This window comes from Gadus morhua, chromosome 8, assembly GCF_902167405.1.
Source record: "Gadus morhua chromosome 8, gadMor3.0, whole genome shotgun sequence".
Lineage (NCBI taxonomy): Eukaryota > Metazoa > Chordata > Actinopteri > Gadiformes > Gadidae > Gadus > Gadus morhua.
In genome coordinates, this window is record NC_044055.1 from 24,093,219 (window position 1) to 24,117,904 (window position 24,686).

Genomic DNA, 24,686 nt, shown 5'->3' on the forward strand with positions numbered 1-24,686 from the left:
CTCTCTCTCTCTCTCTCTCTCTCTCTCTCTCTCTCTCTCTCTCTCTCTCTCTCTCTCTCTCTCTCTCTCTCTCTCTCTCTCTCTCTCTCTCTCTATAGAATAACAGCGCAAGATTACAATTATTACATGGACAAGAAAACTAGTAAGGTATCATAGAATACCACCAGAGGGTGCACAAGGTTACTTAAGGCAGTGAGATTCTGTCACAAGCGTTGGTTAACTAAGTGTGACAGTCTGATAAGCAAACTCAGGCAATACACGCATATAAAGCCTTGCAACAGCCTTTCCTGGGGCATTTTTGGTGTCACTCTTAATTCTGTGGTTGTATTTGAAACCGCAAACTTGCGATGTCTCATGCATGGGGATATGGACCATATAATGGTGAGGCATTTGCATTATATTTATAGCACCTATTTGATTAAGTTCATATTTATATTGTAAATACAGTTTAATAGAATTAAGGATGAAATTATGATTTTCCTAGTTTCACCGTATTTTTCGGAGAGCTTCATGAAAGGCATTGTTTCTCTATCTAATTCTGTTTCGTAGGGCCTGAGACTTGGGAAAAAGGGTTTCCTGTTGCTAATGGACCCAGGCAGTCTCCGATCAACATCATTCCAAACCAGGCCCTGTACGAACGTTCTCTGAAGCCACTTAAACTAAAGTACGACCCGTCCAATTCAAGCAGCATCCTCAACAATGGACACTCCTTCCAGGTTGACTATGTAGATGATGAAAATACTTCTAGTGAGTACTGCCTCTTCTAGGCTCTTAATGAACTGAACTGAACTACTCTGGCTGCAGCTGTCCTTGAAAATGTATCATGTTGACATGTGGGGCACTGATCTGCTAATCAGACCTTAAAAACAATGGCTTGATAAACAGTGTCAGTGTGTAAGTGATTATATGGGGACGCTAAAGTCTGACACTATAACAACTTCATCAGGAATAACTATTATCGATCTGCAGGTAATCTGGATACCTTGGTTGCATTCTCCACTTCTAAGCATTTCTCCTGAATACCTAGCATCATTTGAGTTGTTTTGATATTGCACAATGCATTTTCCAGTGCAATAATCGTAAGAAAAAAAAAAAAAAGGGGCGCTGTATACCCACAGCCACTCTTAAGAAATAATATCCAATTATCTTTTTTTATTGAACCATGAAATGTCCTACTTAGTCTGACTTCTGCCCTCTCTCCACAACTCCCAAGCGTTGACTGCCGGTCCAATTTCTGGAATCTATCGTCTAAAGCAATTTCATTTTCACTGGGGTGCCAGTGATGACAGAGGTTCCGAGCACACAGTCAAAGGATTCATGTTCCCTTGTGAGGTACTGTCTTTATATATTATAGAAGTGAACTATGTTGAACTTTGACTCTTTTTGCGCAAATGATTTTTTAAATATTAGAAGGTAAAGCGACCCTGAGGGAAAAACCCAAAAATGATAAAATCGTATAATTAACATACACACTATCTAACATACTATCTAACGTTTTAAACAAAAACTAATACTGATTAACTAAGTTAACTAAGCCCTGAAATTAAGCACACACACAAACAAATTGATACCATGTTGCTCTAGCGACTCAAGTTTGATTCCCAAACTTGAATCTATATCAAGTTTTCATGTTCTCCTTCTGTGAGTCTTATCAGGAAGGGAGGCATGTCAGGCGATGATAAGGGCCCCCCAGCAAAGCACTCTGACAATGATAAGTGAGAAAGGTGGATTGAGCATCATATAATGTTTCATTCTACTTTCTGTAACAGCTCCATCTGGTGCATTGGAACACCAAGTATCCCAGCTTCGGTGAGGCTGCCAGCCAGCCTGATGGCCTGGCTGTTGTGGGGGTCTTTCTCAAGGTGATTTCTTATTTTGAATTAATTGGCGGTGTTTACAAGCATTTTGGACTCTCAGTAGTACGAGAATGTAAATCAGTTTACATTTGAATTGTCTAGTTTCTTCTTGGGTTTTCATTTTGTTTTGTTAGGGGGTGTTCACACAGGCAGTTTTTTTTTCAGGTGCGGATGGATGTTTTACATTATATTCCTATGACACAGGGTGTTTTTGTAAAAACATCCTGGGTGCTTTTAAAAACACCGCTGCCGGCGGTTTTTTTTCACTGCTCTGGGTGGTTTTCAAGTTGGGATAAATTCAACTCGCCAAGAAAAAGCACCCGACGTCAGGCAGTTTTTTGACAGCTGACCAATGAACGACAACCTACGTCACTAGGAAAAACGTTGGAAATTCAAGAATGGCGACCCAAACCAAGAGGTCTTTCCCGACGGAGCAACTTGTTGTTCTTGTTAGTGAACATGTTGAGTTATATGACATGACCAACAAGTTATGCCACAACATATATCACAAGGAGAGTATCTGGAGGACGATCGGTGGGATTTTGGGACATTATCAAACCGTAGCTCCTGAATACAACTATGAAACGCCCCGTACTGCTGCCGTCCCCGGTTTATGTCATGCACCCGCAAACGGGAAGGTTCATCGTTATCCTCGTCGTTGTCATCTAACGCCAAAACAAGGGCTAATTTTCTCATCCTCGACATTGTAACTGACACTGTAGCGTAGTCAAACCACTTTGATACGGTAACCGATTGGCAACGTTGGCTCTAGAACATTCTGCTCTAGAATGAGCTTGACAAAACCACCCTGTCAGCTTTTTAGTTGGTAAAAAACCGCCCGGGTCAGGTGTTTTTTAATATAAGAAAAACTGCCTGTGTGAACACGCCCTTAATCATCTTCCTGAACAACTAACTTGATTTAAATTTTTTAATTACGCTCAAAGTTCACTCAGGTCATTATGAAGGAACAAATGCCCATAGAAATGCTGCAGCTAGTTATTCTACACACAATGTATATTAAGTACCCTTTGGAAATTGCTTTTATATTATTTATATCTCAATTATATATTTAATCGGCTTTGAATTTATTGAATGTGTTGAATGTCTTCATTATGACTTTTAACAATGTAAAAAAAAAAAATCGTTTGACTATGAAAGTTGACCTATGAAGTCCAACATAGGTTTTAGAATTCGATCAATAAGTGGCTAGAGACACATAGAAGGCAACCAGGATAATGAAAGAAAGGCTGTATTTTGATATAAATTATTGGGTTTAACCACTGTTCGACTGCAATGAGGAACTGATACCTGCAGTCCAGGCATTTGATAATTCGTACCCCTATTACATGGAGGTGTAAAATATCCATGTATCCTTACTTGGACATTTCTAGAGCTAAAATCAAATAACTGTTTTATCGAATGTGTGTTATTATTCCAAAAATCTGCATGACAACAAAACCTCAAAGCCAATTGTGTTGGAAGCAAAAGAGCCTTCATGCAGCCTATGTTCTGTAGCCACACTTCCATAGTTCTTTATCTGTCAGGCATCAGGCCTGTGATTCAGCATTATAGATGTTGTTAGGTTCCCAAACAATAGAAACGGCAGATATTCCACTTTATGATTATCCTTTGGCTTAGGATATAACCTTGATGAATATCAAGAGCACTCTGCCAACAGTCCAGTCAATTAATGTGTGTCTGTTTGTTACTTCATTTCTTTATACCCCAGATTGGTTCAGCGAATCCTAGACTGCAAAAAGTTCTGGATGCATTGAATGCAATCAAATCCAAGGCAAGTTACCCTAATTAAGCATATATGTGCCTTCACATTAATGTAAAACTTCAACACTTTTTCCTCCCCGAAATGCATGGGCACTTTAGGGATCGAGTTAAGCAAACTGCTTACATATTATAATCTATTATTTTATAATCTCCTCTATGCAGGGCAAGCAGTACATCTTTGAAAACTTTGATCCAAAAACCCTTCTTCCTGTTTCTCTGGACTACTGGACTTATGATGGCTCCCTGACTACTCCTCCTCTGCTAGAGAGTGTCACTTGGATTGTTCTGAAAGAGCCCATCTGCGTCAGCCCTGCACAGGTTGTATTTCTTCACCTATCCTTTTCTATTCCATCATTTCATAACTTCCATTTCACAATATAGTTTGCAGTTATAGTTTGTGATTCCTATTTCATGAACAACTTATATAAATCGAATTTGATGTAATTAATAAATATCATAATACAAATAACCAGTCACTAAGTAAGGTTTAGTTAACCCCCGTTTTAGCAGGAGAAATTAAGCCTTTTTAATTAAATAATTAGCCTTTTTAATTATATAATTAGCCTTTTTTTACTAGTTCACTAGTATTTATCAGATTGGTGGTATTGATTGCATTTTTCAGAAAACAATGACGTGTTATTAAAGGCTTCAAGTGTCCTCAATGAACCAGGTCCAAGTACCCATAGTACCATAACCATAGTAGGAATATGCTAGTTTATGTCCAGTATTTCCATAATGGCAGATGAATTGTATAATTGGCTTAATGCATTCATGTCCCTCTTTGAGGGCTAGGCACATTATTACTTGTCAGGTGTTTTTCTTTTGTTCATATATAAAACAATCTATATTTTTTACTATACTGTACCATAAATCTTTTAGGTAAATATATTGTGATCGCAGGCACTTTCTTTAAAATATATTAAATATTTTTAATGTTGGAAAAATAAATATGTAGCAAAGAGATTCATATTCATATTTATGATTATATCTATTCATATTCAGATTTATGAATATATATATATATATTCACAAACCAAACTTTATGAAACCAATTATCATTATTTGCTAAATAAATAGACAATTTGCAAAAGTGTAGCTTAAAGGGATTTAGATGACGTAATAGCAATGCATGAGAGGCAAAACAAGGCAAGCATATCTGCAATAATTCTCCAAAGGGAGTAGTCAGATCTCAGCATGAATGCACAAGAGAGATAAGACATGCTGGGTCCTTAACGGGCTGGTATTGGGGGAGGCTGTATCTCACTACTGCTTACTTCTACCCACCCATAACTGTTGGTTCATGAGGACATTCAGATAGCGCTGTTCTGTACAAATCCACAACTATGTATGCAGATGCAAACATAGTTATTTTATTGTTATATTGGACCACAATTACAAAAAAAATTCAATAGCTGAACAAGGGTAGCTGTGTTACCTAACACAGTAAGGCCAAATTAATCAGAATCAATTCTGTTTGTTGCCATCAGAAGCTTGGATCTAAATTTGACTCTGGACTGTTTCTGTCTCTTTATTGTTTTCCTGACCATCTAATCAGATGGCTCAGTTTCGCAGTCTACACTTCAATGCTGAGGGAGAGGCTCCATGTTGCATGGTGGACAACTACCGGCCACCACAGCCTCTGAAGGGGCGCGTGGTTCGCTCATCTTTCAAGTAAAGAGCCTCTTCTCTGGCCTGCCTTGTGCCTGCCTACATACAACTTCTTCTGGATCCAACCCTCCTCACTATGTTGAATTATTATATTTTATTTTCATTATTTATTTTGGGCATTACTCATATTTTGTGATCTGCATTGTCTGAGGAAAATCGTGAAAAAAAGGTTGAATTAGATACAAAATAAATCTTCCCATAAGGACATTGTAATGTTTTTTAACTTAGGTAACATGATGATGATTGCTAAATGTGATCTTCTTTAAATTAAGGTAAGAAATTTAGATATTCAAAATCATATTATCAAAATGAATTAACAAGTAAATTCCTGCAATCATGAACAAGTGGAATATATTTTGCTTATATTTTTGCTATTTTCAAAATCAATTTGATATGTATGGCTATGTATTTGCATGGTATAATCAGCATAGTATACCTAGAACAATACAGTGTATGTGGTATAGAATAGCATAGTAAAGTCGTCATACTGATGCCCATATGCTCATGCATGTTTGTCTTAGTCCTTTATGCAGCAGTGCGAAAATAAATTGCTTGTGAACAGATTCTTAGTGTGTTAAATTCGCTAATAAAGAAATAATAAATCAATGACCTAATGGAGTGAATCTGTACAACAATCTATGATAGAAACAATGACCATTATAAAGCAAAATTATTTGCAAAAGTAAATTAGTTTAGAGGTTCAGAATGCAACATAGGATGGGGACTAACATTTCACCTGGGTTAAGATGGGTTTGGATTGGCTGGATATGTTTATTGCCACATTTGTGTCTTGATATTCTTTTTATACCAGTATGTTCCTGTGTTTACTCCTCCTGTTTCCTGCCGACTAGTTAATGTGAAACATTACATTACAAATGCAAAAATATATATATATCATTGCACTCTGAACTCATATATTCTATGTTCAATTCTGAACATAACGTATACAATACATGGATGCCAACTTTTCATGACGCGACAAATACTATGGCGCTAAAATGCTACACCATTCCGGAGTTCAAAGTGAGGTTGACGAGGGGAAAGATGACAACCCTTATTTTCCTCTCTACTCTATAAGCTGATTCATCAAGAACATTTGTTTAAAACAAAGTCCCCCCCCCCCCCCCAAATTAATAAGGGAATTTGTGGCTGGTGATTAGAATTTAAAGAGTTAGTCAGCCCTTTTAACGGCAGACGGAATAAAAACAGATGTAAGATGTATCATGTTGACAAAGTATCATCTTAAATGTTGTGTATTATAAGACTTTAGTTGTCATGCAACTTAAATAATGGCTACTATATTACCGTCTTTCCCTGAGAAACACTTTGTGTCTGCATCACACTAGGGAGGGTGGACAAGATGTGTTCAATACACTCCCTGATAAGAGAGAACCAAGTGATTACCAAACAGCTGAAGATAAATGATGAGTACTCTACTACAAAATATAAGAACTGTTCCCTACATATCTCACTTAAAGCACATCTACTAAAAGGAATGTCAAATTTTATATACTTAGCCTTACTTTTTGAAGTGAATTTAATGTTCAATCAGGAGGCTAGTATTTAAAGTGAACCACAACATTTATTGGCAACACATTTTGTGATTAGGTGTCTGGTGTGGAGGCGCTGTGAGACTATTGAGGGCATCGGCCCTGGAGGTCGTCCTTCTGGAGGGGGTGGAGCTGAGCCCGGAGGTGGAGGGGGGTGGAGCTGATCCCGGAGGTGGAGGGGGTGGAGGAGGGCTGCAACGAGTCTCAATGAAAACAACAGACAAGCTAAAAGCATGAGAGAGGTTCAAAAACTGCACGTTGACCAGTGATTGGACCCCTGTTAATGCATGAGGTCCTGGTTGGTTGAGCGATGAAGGGAGGAGCCTGTGATGACAGAAAGGGAATTCAGAACCTGACATAAATCGATGAAAAACAGAAGGGGATCGTCGTCTTCCTGAATTTAAGTTTAAATATGTTCCAGTATTGAAGCCAGTCTGGTTTTCAGGGATAATAAACATTATAATATTTTGATTCCCCCCTTGGATCTGACAATAAAAGTTTGAAGAACGTTGATTTTGTCCCACCGTTTATGAATCTCAGGGACAGGAGGCTAGTAATATTCATCGCAAATAGTAAAATCCTTATTGATGAAGCATTGTTCATTCATGAATACTAATTAAGATAAGAATACGATTTTTTTTAATCTGTTATAAATTATTAGTATGATTATTAGATGAAAGTAAGTAGTTCCGGTAGCATCAGTTAAGTATTTTGTGTTAACTTACCTAAAGTAAGGATTGGGAGGGGGGCAACTTTAGAGATTTATTTATAATTTTATTTTCTATTATCTTACTAAGCATTTAGGCATTACATGTAACGGCTGAATTGATATATTCAGGTAGTTATAAAGCTTTAGTTGAAGGGGGCCTATTATGCCCCTATTTACTGTTCATTATTTAATTTGTTTGACCTCATAGAATTGATTTACAACAATAAAGGGTTGTCTAGCACATTATTTTTTTCTCATACTTTATGAGTATTACAACCCCTATGTGAAACACCCTGTTGCGTAGAATTTTGAGGCATTTAGAATCTTGGTGCTGACAGGGTGCTGACGTCTCTTCAGGCACTCTGTCTACTATGGCTGCAGTGCGGCCGTACCAATTTGAGCCTGAGTCGGACCCCGAAAGCGATAATGGAGATGAAGATGCTAACGACGAGCGTGATTTTAGTCGTAGAATGGACCAGGACATTTCACAGTGGTAAGCTTTTGTTTATGCTATTATACACACAGGCGATTTATCATGTATTTAGCGTAGTTTTTTGGACTTAGCTTGCGGCTAGTAGACTACTCGTACTATTCAAGCGTCCGTAATAAGCTTTTTATGTCCCAACATGGCATATTGTTGACTACTTTTGTCCGTCAAAATACAGCGTTATAACTTATAACATCTCTACCTAGGTGCACCTGTGGGAATTGTGCGACTATGCCCAACGAAGTGGAGAACGTCTGCTGTAGAGAAATCCCAAAGGTAAAACTGATGAGCTTTAGGCTAAGCTAGTTTGTTGAGAACGATGTCATGTCATATATCTATCATCTTCGGCGAGATATATATATATATATATATATATATATATATATCGCCGAAGATGATACAGGGCTGCCAAGTTTCAGAAAATGACAAGAGTGAGACTTTAGAGTCAGAAGCGTTCGGCCGCCGACCAAAAAAATTGGCCTTTTTTAACATTGATTTATACCTTAGGACTGATGTCCTCACCTCCATGCCAGCTGCTCTCTGCACTGTGGCCTCCTAACCTCTCTTAACCAGAAATTAACAAGACAAGAATTTTGACAAAATACATTTATTTGTCAATCATTTAGCATGTCTAACGTTGTAGGTGTTGGTGGCAGATTTTGATGCCTTGATGACAGAGGCAGGGGGCTCCCACTTAAAACAGTCTGGCTCAAGGCTCGCCATCTTCACGGTCATGATGGATGACAGAGTTCCCTCAAGAGCCAAACTGTTTCGGGTCTTGGTCTTATTTAGTCCAACCACAGAGAAAACTCGCTCTGCATCAGCATTGGAGTGAGGCATGACCAAGACCAACTTGGCAATACAAGACAGCCTGCCAAATCTGCTCATACCGGTCACCTTTGAAAAATGCACATAGGAAGCCTAATTACTCACAAGTATTTTTGTGTACTATTAAGTTGATTATGTCAATGGGTATTCCCATGAGTACAGAATAATTCTTACCTTGTTCTTCATTGATGCCATGTTCCCCCAAAATCTCTCAAAGTCAAACATTGCTGGGTCGTCGGGCATGGCAATGTCCATGGTCTGGTAGTCCAGAAACTCCTCACAAAGTTTATCACGCTCTTCAGGTCCATTGTATGGGAGAAGTTCAGGAAATCTAAAAAGAAAAAAAATGTGCAGTGATCTGGTAAAGTAGTGTAACTGAAACAGGGGTTGTTTTTCAGATGTGGATCAAACAAGAAAATGTGCCTGGTCTTAAGCCTGCTCTACTTGCAAAGCATATTGAGATAACTTGTGTTAGGATTTGGCACTATAGATAAAATGTACTTTACTTGATAGCCCAACTTACCTGTCGACAAAGTAGAAGGCATCTTCCACTCCACACTCTGCTCTCTGCTGGACATCCAGAAACATGGCATGTTTAATCAGAGGCTCTTTCATGGGGAGTTTCTTGATGGCATACTCCACAGCCCTTTCCAGAAACGCCACTGCTGCCTTCTGGAACCTCTGCACTTGCTGCGGTGTAATGGCTCCTGCTTCAAGGAGCCTGTTGAGTGTAACTCGAGTAGTGAAGCCAATCACCAACTTTTCTCCTACAAGAGACACAAATCAACAACTGCAGAGGTCATTAACGATGCTGTATGCAGTAACATGTCAGTATGAGACGGGAACAAGACTGTGTTGAGTCACTTTAGTCACCATCAAAAACCACAATAGCCAACTTGAAAGCACCCCTTTAAGTATCTTCATCATATCAGTGATTGTGACGAGATGACTGCAGCCCTCTAACGAAAAGTGTGTTGAGTGAGATCAGTGAGTGGATAGTGCATGTGTAAAACCTGGACAATTAGTAATCACCTGGCAGTTGGTTGGATGGCTCCTTAAAGCATATTTCATGCAGTTCCCGGTGCTGCAATGCTGCGGGCTTCAGAAACTTTGAGAGCAGCTTGCGGATAAAACCCCTCATCTAAAAATGTCAGAAAAGATTTACAAATTTACATTTATTTCCTGCTAATAAAAAAGGAACAAAGATAGAACATCATACTAGCAAACTGTATCCCAACGGTTCCAATTTACCTCATCATGTAGTAGGAAGATTGACGACTTCTCTCTCTGGAGGAGGAGGTTGAATGTGGAGAAGACTGGAAAAGTTGCTTGAAAGAACAGTAGGTACACCTCTGTAATTGAGTCAGAGAATGCCACCACAAGCCTCCTGAACCTTGGCTGTTTGTCATCTGTGGGAAAAAGAGAGAAAAAAATGGTTGTGCATACTACATACTTTATTTACTTTTCAGTCTGCTCTAATAACCATGCATTTGCATCATTAAAATGTGATGCCTACTTAATGACTTGAAGTAGCTGGCCAGTGGCTCATACTGCTGCAGGATACGAGTCAAACACTTCTCCAGGCTCAACCATCGAACAGAAACGTGCATGAGCATTTCCATATACTCACTTCCATGGAGCTCACAGAATTCTAGGACAAGAATGGAACATCTTAATGCCAATTTGATCAAAGTATTATAGATTTAATTTGTACTACATTGGGACTGCACACACATACCTGTTAGGTAACCTTTGCGATTGGTGCTTCCTTTAAACCAATATCCAACATCCACAGCGAGATCCTCTGGATCAAATCCACACACCTGCAAAATACATGATTATTTATAGTCACAAGACATTGTTGTCATTGGTTCATGACCGCACAGCATAACAACCTGTTTGACGTGACATTAGGCATAAGGCATACGGAGGGTCTTAAGCAACTGACCTCCAAAAAGGCCTGGCCAGCCTGTTTGGCAGTGTTGTGGATGATGTGACAAGGGCACCCATGGATGTAGATACTGCCATGTTCTTGATGAGCTCTGGATGCGATGGAGTTCCTTGCTCCTGTATTGACAGGGGCATTATCAACTGACAGACTGACACAGTTTCTCCATGGTATGGCGTTTTTCTGCATGGCCTCATCCATCTTCTTGTAGATGACTTCAGCTGTGCCGCAGTTTGGCCCGCTGGTGGGGCACATATCCAGGAACCTGTGGACAACTTTGCTGAGATCACTGTCATATACCCGCACAGTGAGCGGGTTCATCTTCTCACGTCCTGTAACGATAGGTACATATATGATATATGTCAGATTAAAGGTACACATCAGACTGAAATTGTTTGTGTGTTTGTTCTGATTAATATAATACATTAATTAATATCTAAAATGGGTGCTGGAAAATGTGGAAAATGTAATGACCTGTATCATTTGATCCATCTGTGATCAACGTGAAAGGATTGGTCCTCATCTTCATGACCAGTTCCTTTCTAAAGTGAGGAGCCACTGCTTCATTTATTATGCAGGACATTTTTGTGCGGGCAGCCTTGAAGCTCTGTGCAGTAGGGGAATCTTTGAAGCATTCTTTCAGCAATGGGCTGAAGTGATCGGCTACTGCAAATGGCACATTGTGTTCCACCATCGACACTGCTAACTTTACCTCAGCTCTCCTTGTCTGCAACAGAAAGGATGTAATTAAAGAGCAAATCATGCAAAAACATTAATTAAATTGAATGAATGTCTTAGCAGCAGACTCAAGGTCCATAGGAAAACACTATTACATACAAAAATAAACAAATAAGAACAGTTCAAATGAACATCAGATTAGCTAGGCATTTGTTTCATTTACTATGTATTTATGCTCATATAACCTACAAGTGCAATTCAGCTACTAGCAGCGGGTATAACGCCTAGTACCTTGACTTCCTGAGATGTCATGCCACCAACAGTGGCTGGGCCATAATATGGTGCAATGCTGGCTGTTGACTGTGCTGCCTGTTCTTTTGAACGATGTATTTTGCTTTTGATATGCCTTGCGACATCAGCCTTGCCTTGATGGGCACAGCTGTTCTCATGTCGGCAAACAGAGCACCAATAGTAGGCGGTGGTTGTGCCTACACTAATGAAGGGCCATTCTGCTGTCCACTCCCTTTTAAAAGTGCACCTGTAGAGGGCTGCTCCACTTTTGGCCTTCTGCTTCTTCCCTGAATTTATTCTTATCTCCACATTTTTTTCTGCTGGCTCTTCTGTCTCTGTGTTTTCAATTTGTATACAATCAAAATCTTCGCCCTCACTGTCCTCAATCTCTTCTGATCTCGCTTTATCTTCCATTTCTTCTGTGCCCTCTGCACTCTCATTTTCCGGGGGTGCATAAGGGGGGGCTGGCACTGCCCAGAATGACAGCAGATCTCTCTGTGGGCTCTTCCTCTTACCTAGCATCGTCTTACCTAGCATCTATCAAAAGATAGCTACATGTTAGTGTTTTATTGAATACTGTATTAAAGGCCCCAATGGGTCCATTTGGTTCTATTTGTACAGTTACAGTTATGTGCTATAAATGTCATATCTGTATGATTCCAATCATTGTAAGCCTTTTTATAATCATGTAAATTGTAGCACTTCATGCGCATGTCCTGTCAACAATGTATTTCACGTAGGCCTATGTGTAGAACCTATTTAGTCTGGCTGATCTGACATAATAACCTGCAGTGAAAAAGAGGTCAACTCTAGCTCCGCCTCAAAGAAGGGGGCGCGCGAGAGCCCACAGGGCGGCAAAAATGGAAGACTACAGCGAACTGCACAGCTGGCTAACCAGTGGCAAGTGCTAACGTTAGCCATTAACGGAATTATGAATGAATAACGGTCTTATCTCTATATTAGAACGTGACGTAAATTACTATGAATTAACACAACTCGTAGAAATAAAACTTAGATCACTTAAACATGTCTATCACAGCATGAGAAAACGTAGTAATTGTTTTCGAGGGTGTACGGAAAAGCATAAGGGTTTCTATGGGATAACTGTATAACAGCTGTACTAGCGACCTGTCACAACGGTTGCCTTTCCCCCGGGACGAACACTTGAATTGATTTTATTGGTGAGCTGATTTTGAGAAATCAAACTATGCTGCTACCTAGTTATGCTGGCTAACTAACACGAAGAGTTCAGTAATGTATTACCTTACGTTTTTATACATAATGCTGTTATGAAATATGAAAACAACCAGTAGAAACATCTCTGTGTATAATGTATATTTGAAAGAAGGCGATTGATGTAGGCCTACTTACCCTTCTTGAACATGTTGCAGAATGCAGTCCAGAAGTCAAATTTGGCACTTTATACAAAGACGCTCCACCAAGACGCTCACACGCGCAGGTCGCGGGAGATTGTTTACAAACTGTCAAACGTATACATCGCAAAGTGGACACCGCGCGACTACATAACCACTCGAAGCCGCGAGGACCAAAGCTTATTATCATGAGAAAAAAAAATAGAGTAATGAATGGGGAAATAAGCGTGAGAAATGGCAAGTGTGGCGTGTGGTGTGAGAATGGGTCAAATTGCGTGACTGTCACACTCAAAGCGTGAGGCTTGGCAGCCCTGTGATAGATCTATGACATATGACAGATATAGATATATATATTTCTCCTCAGAAGACGAGGAGCCTACCACTATCACCACCAGAGGTCGCGTTAACCGACAAATGTCCGTCATTGACAGATATTTTTTAACTATGACGGAAAAATCTGAAGGCAGTCCGTCATTTTGACGGATTTTACAATGACCATTACCAATAATAAACATAAGAATAAATATCACAATTGAAGTAACAGGCAAGTTGTGACAGTTTTCTTACTCTACATAAGCTTCATTATCGACACCAACTTTCAAACTGAGCCGAAGTTACGGCAGTTCTGGTGTTCAGCTCCATCGCGCTCAAAGCCATGCTCCGATTTAAAACCATTAGCACAGTCTGAGATGTAGCCTAGGCTGCAGTAGGCTAGGCTATCTACCTATGTAGCTATGTTTCAGTAGGCTGTTTCCCCTTTTCAATCATCTGCAGAAAACATGTAATTTTGCAGAGATGCATTGAGCCGTTTGTGTCACTTCGCTGTCACCTGTACGTGATCAGTGCTGTTATTGTTAAGGACGCTTAGGATCACGGCTGCTCGAATATCTGCGATCATTTAAATGAAAGTACAGGCAAACCAACATTTAGGCTTACATAGTGCAGGGGGTGGTTAAACTTAAAATGATCACACACATCTAATTATCCTACGGCAGAATCCGATGGCTGTCCGTTACTTTGACAGATAGACTAATGAATCGCTACCGGTAGCCTTCACGCCCGACCTGTTGGAGGCGTGCTCGTGCATATTAATTATCTATTTATTAGCTGTCATCTCTTTCATCGCTCGTGAATTCGTTGTCTATCCGGATAGAGCATACGGTCAGCATCACAAGTTACGATCAGCATTACGATCACAGCCCTTCCTGAAAACAAATCTGTGTTACGATTTGGTGTAGCAAGATGTCACGGCAGCTAAGTGTAAAAGGATTTTTTAAAAAGCCCAGCTCCGCTGGTCTTGAGAGAGGAGAGAAGAGAGGGAGCGATGTGCTGGAGGATGATGAAGAAGGGGGGCCTGCAGTAACGGCTGTTCTGTCAGCGGCACCGGCAGCGAAAGCAACAAGCGGGAAGGAGGTCAGGCGGGAGTACAGGGTTGGGAGAGGGAGTTTACTTGGCTGAGGGCAGAAGGAAGCAAAATGTTTTGTGACATCTGCAGGAGAGCAAAAGCCAACAATGGATTTGTTAAGGGCTGCACGACGATGCAGAAATCGGCCCTCAATGACCACAAAAGCAGCCACAGCCACATCGCATCCTGCGCGGTGGTCAATCAGAGTGTGCAGATGGAGAAGCACGTCGACAAATCCCAGGTTGCCTGTAACGCGGCACTAAAAACACAACTTAAGGTTGTGTTACACATGGCCAATACAAGTACACCTAGCCATCAGTATCCCAAACTGATTCACCTCTTACAGTCTGCTGGGTGTCCAAACTTGAACAGTGCACACACGTACACTCACCATGACACAGTCAATCATATGGAGGAAGCGATTGCAGCGACCGTAACCTCTGCCATTGATGACCGCATCGCAAACAGCAGATACGTGGGTGTGATAGTTGATGAAACCACTAACATAACTGTTGAGAAAATGCTGATCACATGCCTAACACTTCAACAGAATGGGGAGCCAGAAACAGTGTTCATTGGCAACTATGCCATACCCTCTGGCACTGCCGAATGCAATAAAAGATGTGCTTTCAGGTCGTGGTGTAGCGATGTCTCGGGTTGTTGGGTTGGGAAGTGATGGGGCAAATGTGATGGTGGGACGAAAAAACGGAGTCGCACAACAGCTGCGCCAGAATGACTGTCCCTACATCATAAACATTCATTGTGGTGCGCACAGGACGGCACTGGCAGCCCGAGACGCATCAAAGGCGGTGCGTGAAATAGATGCTTATGTCACCACCGTCAACAACATCTACACGTTCTACAAGAATTCCCCCATCCGAACACATAGACTGAATGAACTCCAAAAAGAAATGGAGGATCACGACATGCTGAGTCTGAAGCAGCCATCTGCTACACACTGGCTGTCCCTGGAGAGGGCAGTTAAGGGCGTACGGGCAAATTGGGTTGCTCTGGTGCTGGAGCTCGAGGAGGAGGAAGCCGCGAGAGACTGTCCGGTAGCGAAGGGTCTGAGGAGGCAGCTCCAGAAGTTCACATTCCCTGCCCTGACACACCTCCTCACTGACGTGCTATCTGTGGTCAACAGGATGAACCTCACTTTCCAAAAAGAGGACGTCAACATATCCTCCATCCAGCCAGTGGTCAACATGACACTTGCCAGCCTGGATGACCTGATAAGTGAGCCAGGTGTGGCGGAGAGAAAGTTCAAAGAGGCGTCACAGGACGGCAGATTCTGTGGCATCACCCTCACGCAGCCAAATGCTCAGGCCTTCTCCAATCTGCGCTCCCAATACCTGGCAGAGATCACCAAGTCAGTAAAAAAAAGATTCCCCGAAGAGCATCTGGGAATCATCGCAGATCTCGACACCGTGCTCAACGCCTCGCGCTATCCTACAGCTGACAGCGCGTTGAAGACCCACGGACTAGAGGCATTGGAGCGCGTCTGTGCCCACTACGGGTCACCGCGGGGTGCAGCTGCACCACTGGTTGAGAATGACTGCATGCAGAGGGATTTTCTCCAGATGAAGAGAGTGCTGGCAGGGTCGGGAAATCCCTCGTTCAGGTGCTCCTGTCGGCTGCTCATCACTTCGCTAGGGGAAATGTTTCCCGATTTTAGAGCGCTGGCTGAAGTGGCGCTGGTTATCCCAGTGTCAAGTGTTGCAGCTGAGCGCGGATTCAGCCTTCAAAATAACATAAAAACCGCCACGAGAAGTCGTCTGTCGGAGACAAAGACGCAGCATCTAATGACAATCGCCTCGGCAGCAGTATCCATCGATACGTTTGATTTCAAGCAAGCCAGCACACTTTTCAAATCCATGCGGGCAAGAAGGAAAGTTTGAGCTGCCTACAGAAGATTACCAAGAATTATAAGTGGACTGTTCATTTTCACTATAATTGTCTTCGTTCAGCTAAAAATAGCCCATTACAGCCCATACATCGTTCTATGTTAAGGCACAACAGCCGCAATGTTTTAAAAGCGGAAAAATCGAGTTCTCACCGTCAGAAAGAAATGCATAAATAAATTATTAATTCTTATTGAAACACGCTTGTTCTGTGAATAATTTTTTTTAATGAAAATAAGTCGATAAAAACAAGTGAGGCTATTGAATATAAGCATTATAGCTTAGGCCTAGGCCTATATTACCATTTAAAAGTTAAAATAAAATGACAGATAATAATGGACAATGACAGATTTTTTACGACCCTGTCCGTCAAAATGACGGACAATGAAAAAGTCTAGCGCAACCTCTGATCACCACAAAACCTTATTAACTTCTAGTAAAATATGTTGCATGTTTAGATCATGTCTACCATTTATAGTAGGAACAGTAATACCAGTACACTTGTAAAGGAAAACGAGTAATCTCACCGTTCTCACCCGTTTGCTGTAGTACCAGCCAACTGTACCATGTTTGTTATGTGAAGTCATTGATACCATTTTTTGTAAATAACAATCCTACTCGAATAGATGTTGCTTCAGCAATACCAGTTACGAGAAATCTCACCTGTTCACTGTTGTCTCAGCCATCTATTTACTGTATAACAATCATTGTTATGCAGAACTAATCAGTGATTCAACATTTTTTTAAATAAAAGTATGACTGGAAAACAGATGTTGCTTCCTGAATCTGTATTGTCCTATGCAGTCATGTTGTACTCTGAGGTCAAGATCTCTTTACACAGAAGTTATTTTGTCTTATTGTATTTATTAGGTACTACGACGAATGAGCCAAGTGCCAGAATCAATTACCTGTATGACACAACATCCAGGCCTGGAGCCTGTGTGTCTAAACATATACAGTCTACAAAATATTTACAAGTATGATTATGGACCTGTGAGGCACACAACAGATGAAGAGTAAGTCATTTTGTCTAAGCTCCTACTAAACAAAACCAAAGCAATATTATACTATTAATATTATGTGAATCAATTTACCATTAGAAGAAAAACAGAATAAAACTATTAGGCCGCGAGCAACGGGGTCTTACTTTGCACCCCCACCTCCCAACGAAGCCAACTATTTTTTTATGTTCAGCATGGTCAGACCATTCAAAAATAGTTGGTTTCGTTGGGAGGTGGGGGGTGCACAGTAAGGCCCAGTGTAGGCCCAGCCTATAAGAGGTTATTGTTGAAAACAGGTGGTCTGAAAGTGCTGCTCTTTTTCCCTTAGGCGTTTCAGGCATCTTGCCTATCGCAGCTTTGTAAGCTGGTGCTGGGGATATTTAGGACATAGTTGTCGGGTCGTCCTCCCGTCATGTGTGGTGCAGCGGATACGGCAGCAGTTCCCATCTGGTGACTACGTAGGCTTCAGACCACCTCTAGATTGAAGCGGGAGACGTGACGGGCAACCAGCTCAGCCTTCGGAGTGCGTGTATTTTCTGCTGAAAGGTCTGGAGGGATGGGGATAGTCTTCATTTCCTTGTCAAATGATGTTGGGTCCTCAAAAACCTCCATGAGCAGCCTCATGAGGTCATGTACATAGTCTGGAAGATATAGCATTAACATACTAATGAATGTAGCCATAACAATCTAAACTGATTTGTGTGTGTGCGCGTGCATGTTTAAAGATTATCTTTTACAAACTTACTGAATATTGGATCTGTTTTCACGGGCTTCACAACACCTTCCCCCATCTTCGCCTTTGGATAGACAACTTTATAAACAGCCTGCCCTGCAGAAGTCGTAGCTTGCACCCGTGAAGCATTTTCGTTGTGGTGCATTGATGCAAGATACAACCTATAGTAAAAAAAAAAAAAGCACAGCCATTCAACAACACAGAGTGTGCCTGACAATCATTCCAATCAATGGCTTTCACAATTACGAGATGGTGTAAATTATTACCTGCACAACATTCCCATGAAGGGAAAAACCACATTATTTGGAGCAAAACGCAGTATCAGACTATGGAATGACTCCAGCGATGACGTCTGGTGATGATGGCTGAGTTTTGCTACATCCTTCAGGACTCGTTTGTTAAGCAGTAGTTTCTCAGCTTTGTGAAGTGCAACTGACCCTTGAGTGAAAAAATAACACATGGTGAAATATCAGTGGCATCATTTTAGCACTGTGGATTTTCTGTGTAATGTTAATTTGGCACATACCAGGTTGTAGCCATTTGTTGGGGTCCCTCGACGCTCGTTCAGGATGCAGACATTTGGGGAAAAGGGGGTCTTCATGATCATGAACATTTTGCAAGTGATTTAGCAGCGATGTCCACTTTGCCACTTTTTCCGGTCCAGTGGTTGATGACGTAGCGCACCAGTACACATGGTTCTTGATGCTCTGTAGCCATTTCTTAAGAATGTCTTCTTTGTGCGATACTTTCTCCAGTTTCTTAGACAAACCTATTTACAACACAAAACACAAACATGTTCCTAGAAGATTTGTAGGTAACTAACTAAAAGTGTAGGCTATGAATTAGTGAAACACTACCTTTCTCAAAGTGCCAGACGTCATAGAACTGCGTGAGCTTCCGTTCCCTCAGATATTTCTGGATCTGTGGATGGCGGTCTGTAACAATGTAATCCGCCTTAAATCCGTTTGCCTCCAGATGATCTAGGCATCTTTTGAGTCTCTCCTTCTCCATGTGGTAACTGCCGCCTACTTCATTGCTCAAGTAGTGAGTGGGCATCAAACAAAAAAGATACGAGACAAATCACACACACATGTAATATTCAAATAATAATACAAATATATTTATGTCAGAGAAACAAACCTGAACAAGTTGAATGTCTGGTGTTGCTCTCCAGACTCATTAATGAGTAGCTGCCAAACTTAGCTGAGTGCCCTAAAAAAACAAATGTATTACAGAATGCTTGACAGCACACGTTCAAGGGACAACATGTTTCATAATGCAGACTACTTATTCAATTGTCAGGCTTTCCCATTTCTACAAACCTGGAGAATCTTCCCTCATATCTCCTCCCACTGCAACTGACCCACCAAGGCGCAACTGTTGCTGGAAATTATGCTGCTGATCCATCTTCCACTTGTGAACAATAGCCGGTTCCATGTAATTCCTTGCATGCCTCCTGAAGGTGTCATACTGAAATATCTGGAGTTGCATGGCCTCACACACCTTTACATGAAAGGCACATAAGCGGTGTTTAAGAAAAGTCCAGTAGTGAGTTTCACATATTTGTATAAGTGTAAAATGTTTACCTTTTGTAGTTGGATGAAGGAGGACCCTGTGAAGTAGGTAGCAGCTGAAAGTTGCAGGTTGCCGATGAGGGTATTTCCAGCCATGGGCTGACTCTCCCAATGTCTGAAGTAGCTGCAGTGTAGACATTTCTGAGTGAAAGCCACATAGGTACCGATCCTTCGCTGTTGAAGATCACAGCCTCCCTTACACACGGGGCAGTTTTCTAACAGCTGTTTGAGGCAGCTTTCAAAGACAATATACTTAGCCTCCTTCGGTGTGGGCTGTGTCTCATACCTAACATAAGGCAGAAAACATAAGGCAGAATAATATTAGAAATACTGTAAAACTGGTAGCTACCAATCCCTAGCCAATGCTGCTTTTAGTACGATGCAGCCAATACTAAAAACTTACGAGACGTCAGTTTCCTCTGTAAGAACAGAGTCACCAGGGTTGTATGTCGAGTCCAGCGGATCTTTATGTGATTCATTTGAGGACCCACTCTCCTCCTCTTCCTCCAACTCAAGCCGTGGTCTCTTGCTAGGTCGCCAGCCTGGGCCCTTTATTGGGGTTGAAGTCAGCAGTGAGTCTTGCAAATGAGCGGTTGTTCCGAAGTCTGCACTGACAGGAGACACCCGTGTCTGCATGGCAACAGAAACAAATCGTATTAGAAACCGGAAATAATAATTTAGCTGTTGTTTTTTCCTTGGTATTGGAGTAACACTGCAGAGTAAACCTTTGTTTCCCATCACACATACAAGAAGCCATTTGCAAATATAAATCATATCCTATTTGGTTATGAAGTTATTTAGCAGATGTTTTTATCGAATTGTTAGTAGAAAGTAATTATGTGATAAATGAACGTATGCATAGCCCATATTAAAAAAATACAACATCCCAATACACAGGAAAAAGATGCTCCAAGTTTCGTATGGATTGCATACTAAGACACTAAAAACTCATAGGGCCCTATTTTAACGGTCTGAAACGCAAGTGGGAAAGCGCAAAGCGCAAGTAGCTTTGTGGGCGGTTCTACGGCGCTATCGCTATTTTACAGGCGGATAAATGACGCTTGCGCCGCGGCGCAAGCGTCAAAAGGGTTGGTCTGAAGCAGCCTAATTACCCGTAGGTGTGGTTTGGGCGTAACGTGCAACAAACCAATGAGAGTGCCAGCTCCCATCCCCTTTAAGAGCCATGAGCGCATTTGAATCGGACGAGTTGATATTTTGACAGCGCGTCTGCAGTCTCCGATGAGACAGATGCACATGAATTTGCAAATGGCTTAGTTTATTGCCAAATAATGTGGCCTAATTCACACATGGAATAAGGGGTTTTCTTCCACAACTTCAGAAATACTGAGTCCTCAAATAAATTTCGGCAAAGAAAACGTATGGTAGGCTATAACATATGATATGCGGTAACTGTGGTTCTATTTAATGATATACGCAATACATTATAAACATTGTTTCTTAGTATTGTATGCTATCCTAATATGCATGTGTCCCCGCGGTAATAGACATTGCCATTGATTGTATTATGCGTTACGTGTTTTGTTTGCCCAAGTGAAGGAGTTCAAGTACCTCGGGGTCTTGTTCGCAAGTGAGGGAACTATGGAGCGTGAGATTGGCCGGAGAATCGGAGCAGCGGGGGCGGTATTGCGTTCGCTTTACCGCACCGTTGTTACGAAAAGAGAGCTGAGCCGCAAGGCAAAGCTCTCGATCTACCGGTCTATCTTCGTTCCTATCCTCACCTATGGTCATGAGGGTTGGGTGATGACCGAAAGGACGAGATCGCGGGTACAAGCGGCCGAGATGAGTTTTCTCAGAAGGGTGGCTGGCGTCTCCCTTAGGGATAGGGTGAGTAGCTCAGCCATCCGTGAGGAACTCGGATTAGAGCCGCTGCTCACCGTGGTAAAGTTAGTTTTATATTGGACGTTGGATATTCGACACATTCGAAAAATCTATTTAGCACTGGCGATAGCACTTCGATGGACGAATTTGTGTCAAACCAACTTAGATGTGTTAATACAAGGCCTACCTATTTTAAAACAAAGCTTATAGCTTAAAAAAAACAACACGATTTGATTTTATAAAAAAATGTAATGTTTAAAAAGGCTAAAAATCTATTATACGGCTTGACCTTTTGACCAACCCATATCAAAACACATCTGGTGAACCCATCTAACTGCCCCACACATAACACAAAGCTTATTTTCTCAAAATACCTACGCTTTGATTTTATATATATTTTTTACTCAGAAAAAGCTATAAATCTATTATGCGGCTTGACCTTTTGACTTACCCATATCAAAACACATCTGGTGAACTCAGCTAACTGCCCCACACATAACACAAAGCTTATTTTTTCCAAAAACCCACCTTTTGATTTTATACTATTTTTTTAATGTTAAAAAAGGCTATAAATCTATTATGCGGCTTGACCTTTTGACCTACCCATATCAAAACACATCTGGTGAACTCAGCTAACTGCCCCACACATAACACAAAGCTTCTTTTTTCCAAAAACCCACCTTTTGATTTTATACTATTTTTTTAATGTTAAAAAAGGCTATACATCTATTATGCGGCTTGACCTTTTGACCTACCCATATCAAAACACATCTGGTGAACTCAGCTAACTGCCCCACACATAACACAAAGCTTTTTTCCAAAAACCCATCTTTTGATTTTATCCTATTTTTTTATTGTTAAAAAAGGCTATAAATCTATTATGCGGCTTGACCTTTTGACCTACACATATCAAAACACATCGGGTGAACTCAGCTAACTGCCCCACACATAACACAAAGCTTCTTTTTTTCCAAAATCCCACCTTTTGATTTTATACTATTTTTTTTATGTTAAAAAAGGCCATAAATCTATTATGCGGCTTGACCTTTTGACCTACCCATATCAAAACACATCTGGTGAACCCATCTAACTGCCCCACACATAACACAAAGCTTATTTTCTCAAAATACCTACCCTTTGATTTTATATATATTTTTTACTCAGAAAAAGCTATAAATCTATTATGTGGCTTGACCTTTTGACTTACCCATATCAAAACACATCTGGTGAACTCAGCTAACTGCCCCACACATAACACAAAGCTTCTTTTTTCCAAAAACCCACCTTTTGATTTTATACTATTTTTTTAATGTTAAAAAAGGCTATAAATCTATTATGCGGCTTGACCTTTTGACCTATCCATATCAAAACACATCTGGTGAACTCAGCTAACTGCCCCACACATAAAACAAAGCTCCTTTTTTCCAAAAACCCACCTTTTGATTTTATACTATTTGTTTAATGTTAAAAAAGGCTATAAATCTATTATGCGGCTTGACCTTTTGACCTACCCATATCAAAACACATCTGGTGAACTCAGCTAACTGCCCCACACATAACACAAAGCTTCTTTTTTCCAAAAACCCACCTTTTGATTTTATACTATTTTTTTAATGTTAAAAAAGGCTATAAATCTATTATGCGGCTTGACCTTTTGACTTACCCATATCAAAACACATCTGGTGAACTCAGCTAACTGCCCCACACATAACACAAAGCTTCTTTTTTCCAAAAACCCACCTTTTGATTTTATACTATTTTTTTAATGTTAAAAAAGGCTATAAATCTATTATGCAGCTTGACCTTTTGACCTACCCATATCAAAACACATCTGGTGAACTCAGCTAACTGCCCCACACATAACACAAAGCTTCTTTTTTTCCAAAAACCCATCTTTTGATTTTATACTATTTTTTTAATGTTAAAAAAGGCTATAAATCTATTATGCGGCTTGACCTTTTGACCTACCCATATCAAAACACATCTGGTGAACTCAGCTAACTGCCCCACTCATAACACAAAGCTTCTTTTTGCCAAAAACCCACCTTTTGATTTTATACTATTTTTTTAATGTTAAAAAAGGCTATAAATCTATTATGCGGCTTGACCTTTTGACCTACACATATCAAAACACATCTGGTGAACTCAGCTAACTGCCCCACACATAACACAAAGCTTCTTTTTTCCAAAAACCCACCTTTTGATTTTATACTATTTTTTTTATGTTAAAAAAGGCCATAAATCTATTATGCGGCTTGACCTTTTGACCTACCCATATCAAAACACATCTGGTGAACTCAGCTAACTGCCCCACACATAACACAAAGCTTCTTTCTTCCAAAAACCCACCTTTTGATTTTATACTATTTTTTTTATGTTAAAAAAGGCCATAAATCTATTATGCGGCTTGACCTTTTGACCTACCCATATCAAAACACATCTGGTGAACCCATCTAACTGCCCCACACATAACACAAAGCTTATTTTCTCAAAATACCTACCCTTTGATTTTATATATATTTTTTACTCAGAAAAAGCTATAAATCTATTATGCGGCTTGACATTTTGACTTACCCATATCAAAACACATCTGGTGAACTCAGCTAACTGCCCCACACATAAGACAAAGCTTCTTTTTTCCAAAAACCCACCTTTTGATTTTATACTATTTGTTTAATGTTAAAAAAGGCTATAAATCTATTATGCGGCTTGACCTTTTGACCTACCCATATCAAAACACATCTGGTGAACTCAGCTAACTTCCCCACACATAACACAAAGCTTCTTTTTTCCAAAAACCCACCTTTTGATTTTATACTATTTTTTTTATGTTAAAAAAGGCCATAAATCTATTATGCGGCTTGACCTTTTGACCTACCCATATTAAAACACATCTGGTGAACCCATCTAACTGCCCCACACATAACACAAAGCTTATTTTTTTCCAAAAACCCACCTTTTGATTTTATACTATTTTTTTAATGTTAAAAAAAGCTATTAATCTATTATGCGGCTTGACCTTTTGACCTACCCATATCAAAACACATCTGGTGAACTCAGCTA

General features: G+C 40.5%; 3 protein-coding genes and 1 long non-coding RNA gene across 4 annotated transcripts; 2 read left to right on the top strand and 2 right to left on the bottom strand.

The window, feature by feature from the left end:
• Positions 1 to 200: 200 nt before the first annotated feature.
• cahz (carbonic anhydrase) lies at positions 201 to 5,915 on the top strand. The gene is made up of 7 exons (XM_030363768.1): positions 201 to 381; positions 550 to 747; positions 1,214 to 1,332; positions 1,770 to 1,862; positions 3,586 to 3,648; positions 3,801 to 3,956; positions 5,194 to 5,915. The coding sequence occupies exons 1-7, from the start codon at positions 348 to 350 to the stop codon at positions 5,311 to 5,313; spliced, it is 783 nt and encodes a 260-aa protein (XP_030219628.1). The 5' UTR covers positions 201 to 347; the 3' UTR covers positions 5,314 to 5,915.
• Positions 5,916 to 8,626: 2,711 nt separating this feature from the next.
• LOC115549655 (uncharacterized) lies at positions 8,627 to 13,480 on the bottom strand. Its single transcript, XM_030364977.1, has 10 exons — positions 11,798 to 13,480; positions 11,303 to 11,555; positions 10,829 to 11,160; positions 10,619 to 10,703; positions 10,397 to 10,531; positions 10,132 to 10,289; positions 9,913 to 10,021; positions 9,404 to 9,647; positions 9,055 to 9,211; positions 8,627 to 8,949 (listed from the first exon to the last, which is right to left on the bottom strand). Exons 1-10 carry the CDS (start codon positions 12,332 to 12,334, stop codon positions 8,671 to 8,673), a joined length of 2,289 nt encoding a protein of 762 aa, XP_030220837.1. The 5' UTR covers positions 12,335 to 13,480; the 3' UTR covers positions 8,627 to 8,670.
• Positions 13,481 to 14,708: 1,228 nt separating this feature from the next.
• On the top strand, positions 14,709 to 17,304 carry LOC115548956 (transmembrane protein C17orf113-like). Its single transcript, XM_030363915.1, has 2 exons — positions 14,709 to 14,893; positions 15,351 to 17,304. Exons 1-2 carry the CDS (start codon positions 14,709 to 14,711, stop codon positions 16,471 to 16,473), a joined length of 1,308 nt encoding a protein of 435 aa, XP_030219775.1. The 3' UTR covers positions 16,474 to 17,304.
• Positions 17,305 to 18,231: 927 nt separating this feature from the next.
• Positions 18,232 to 18,948, bottom strand: LOC115549311 (uncharacterized). The gene is made up of 3 exons (XR_003977738.1): positions 18,737 to 18,948; positions 18,477 to 18,648; positions 18,232 to 18,371 (listed from the first exon to the last, which is right to left on the bottom strand). It is a non-coding gene; the product is annotated as an uncharacterized LOC115549311 (long non-coding RNA).
• Between the last annotated feature and the right edge of the window lie 5,738 nt (positions 18,949 to 24,686).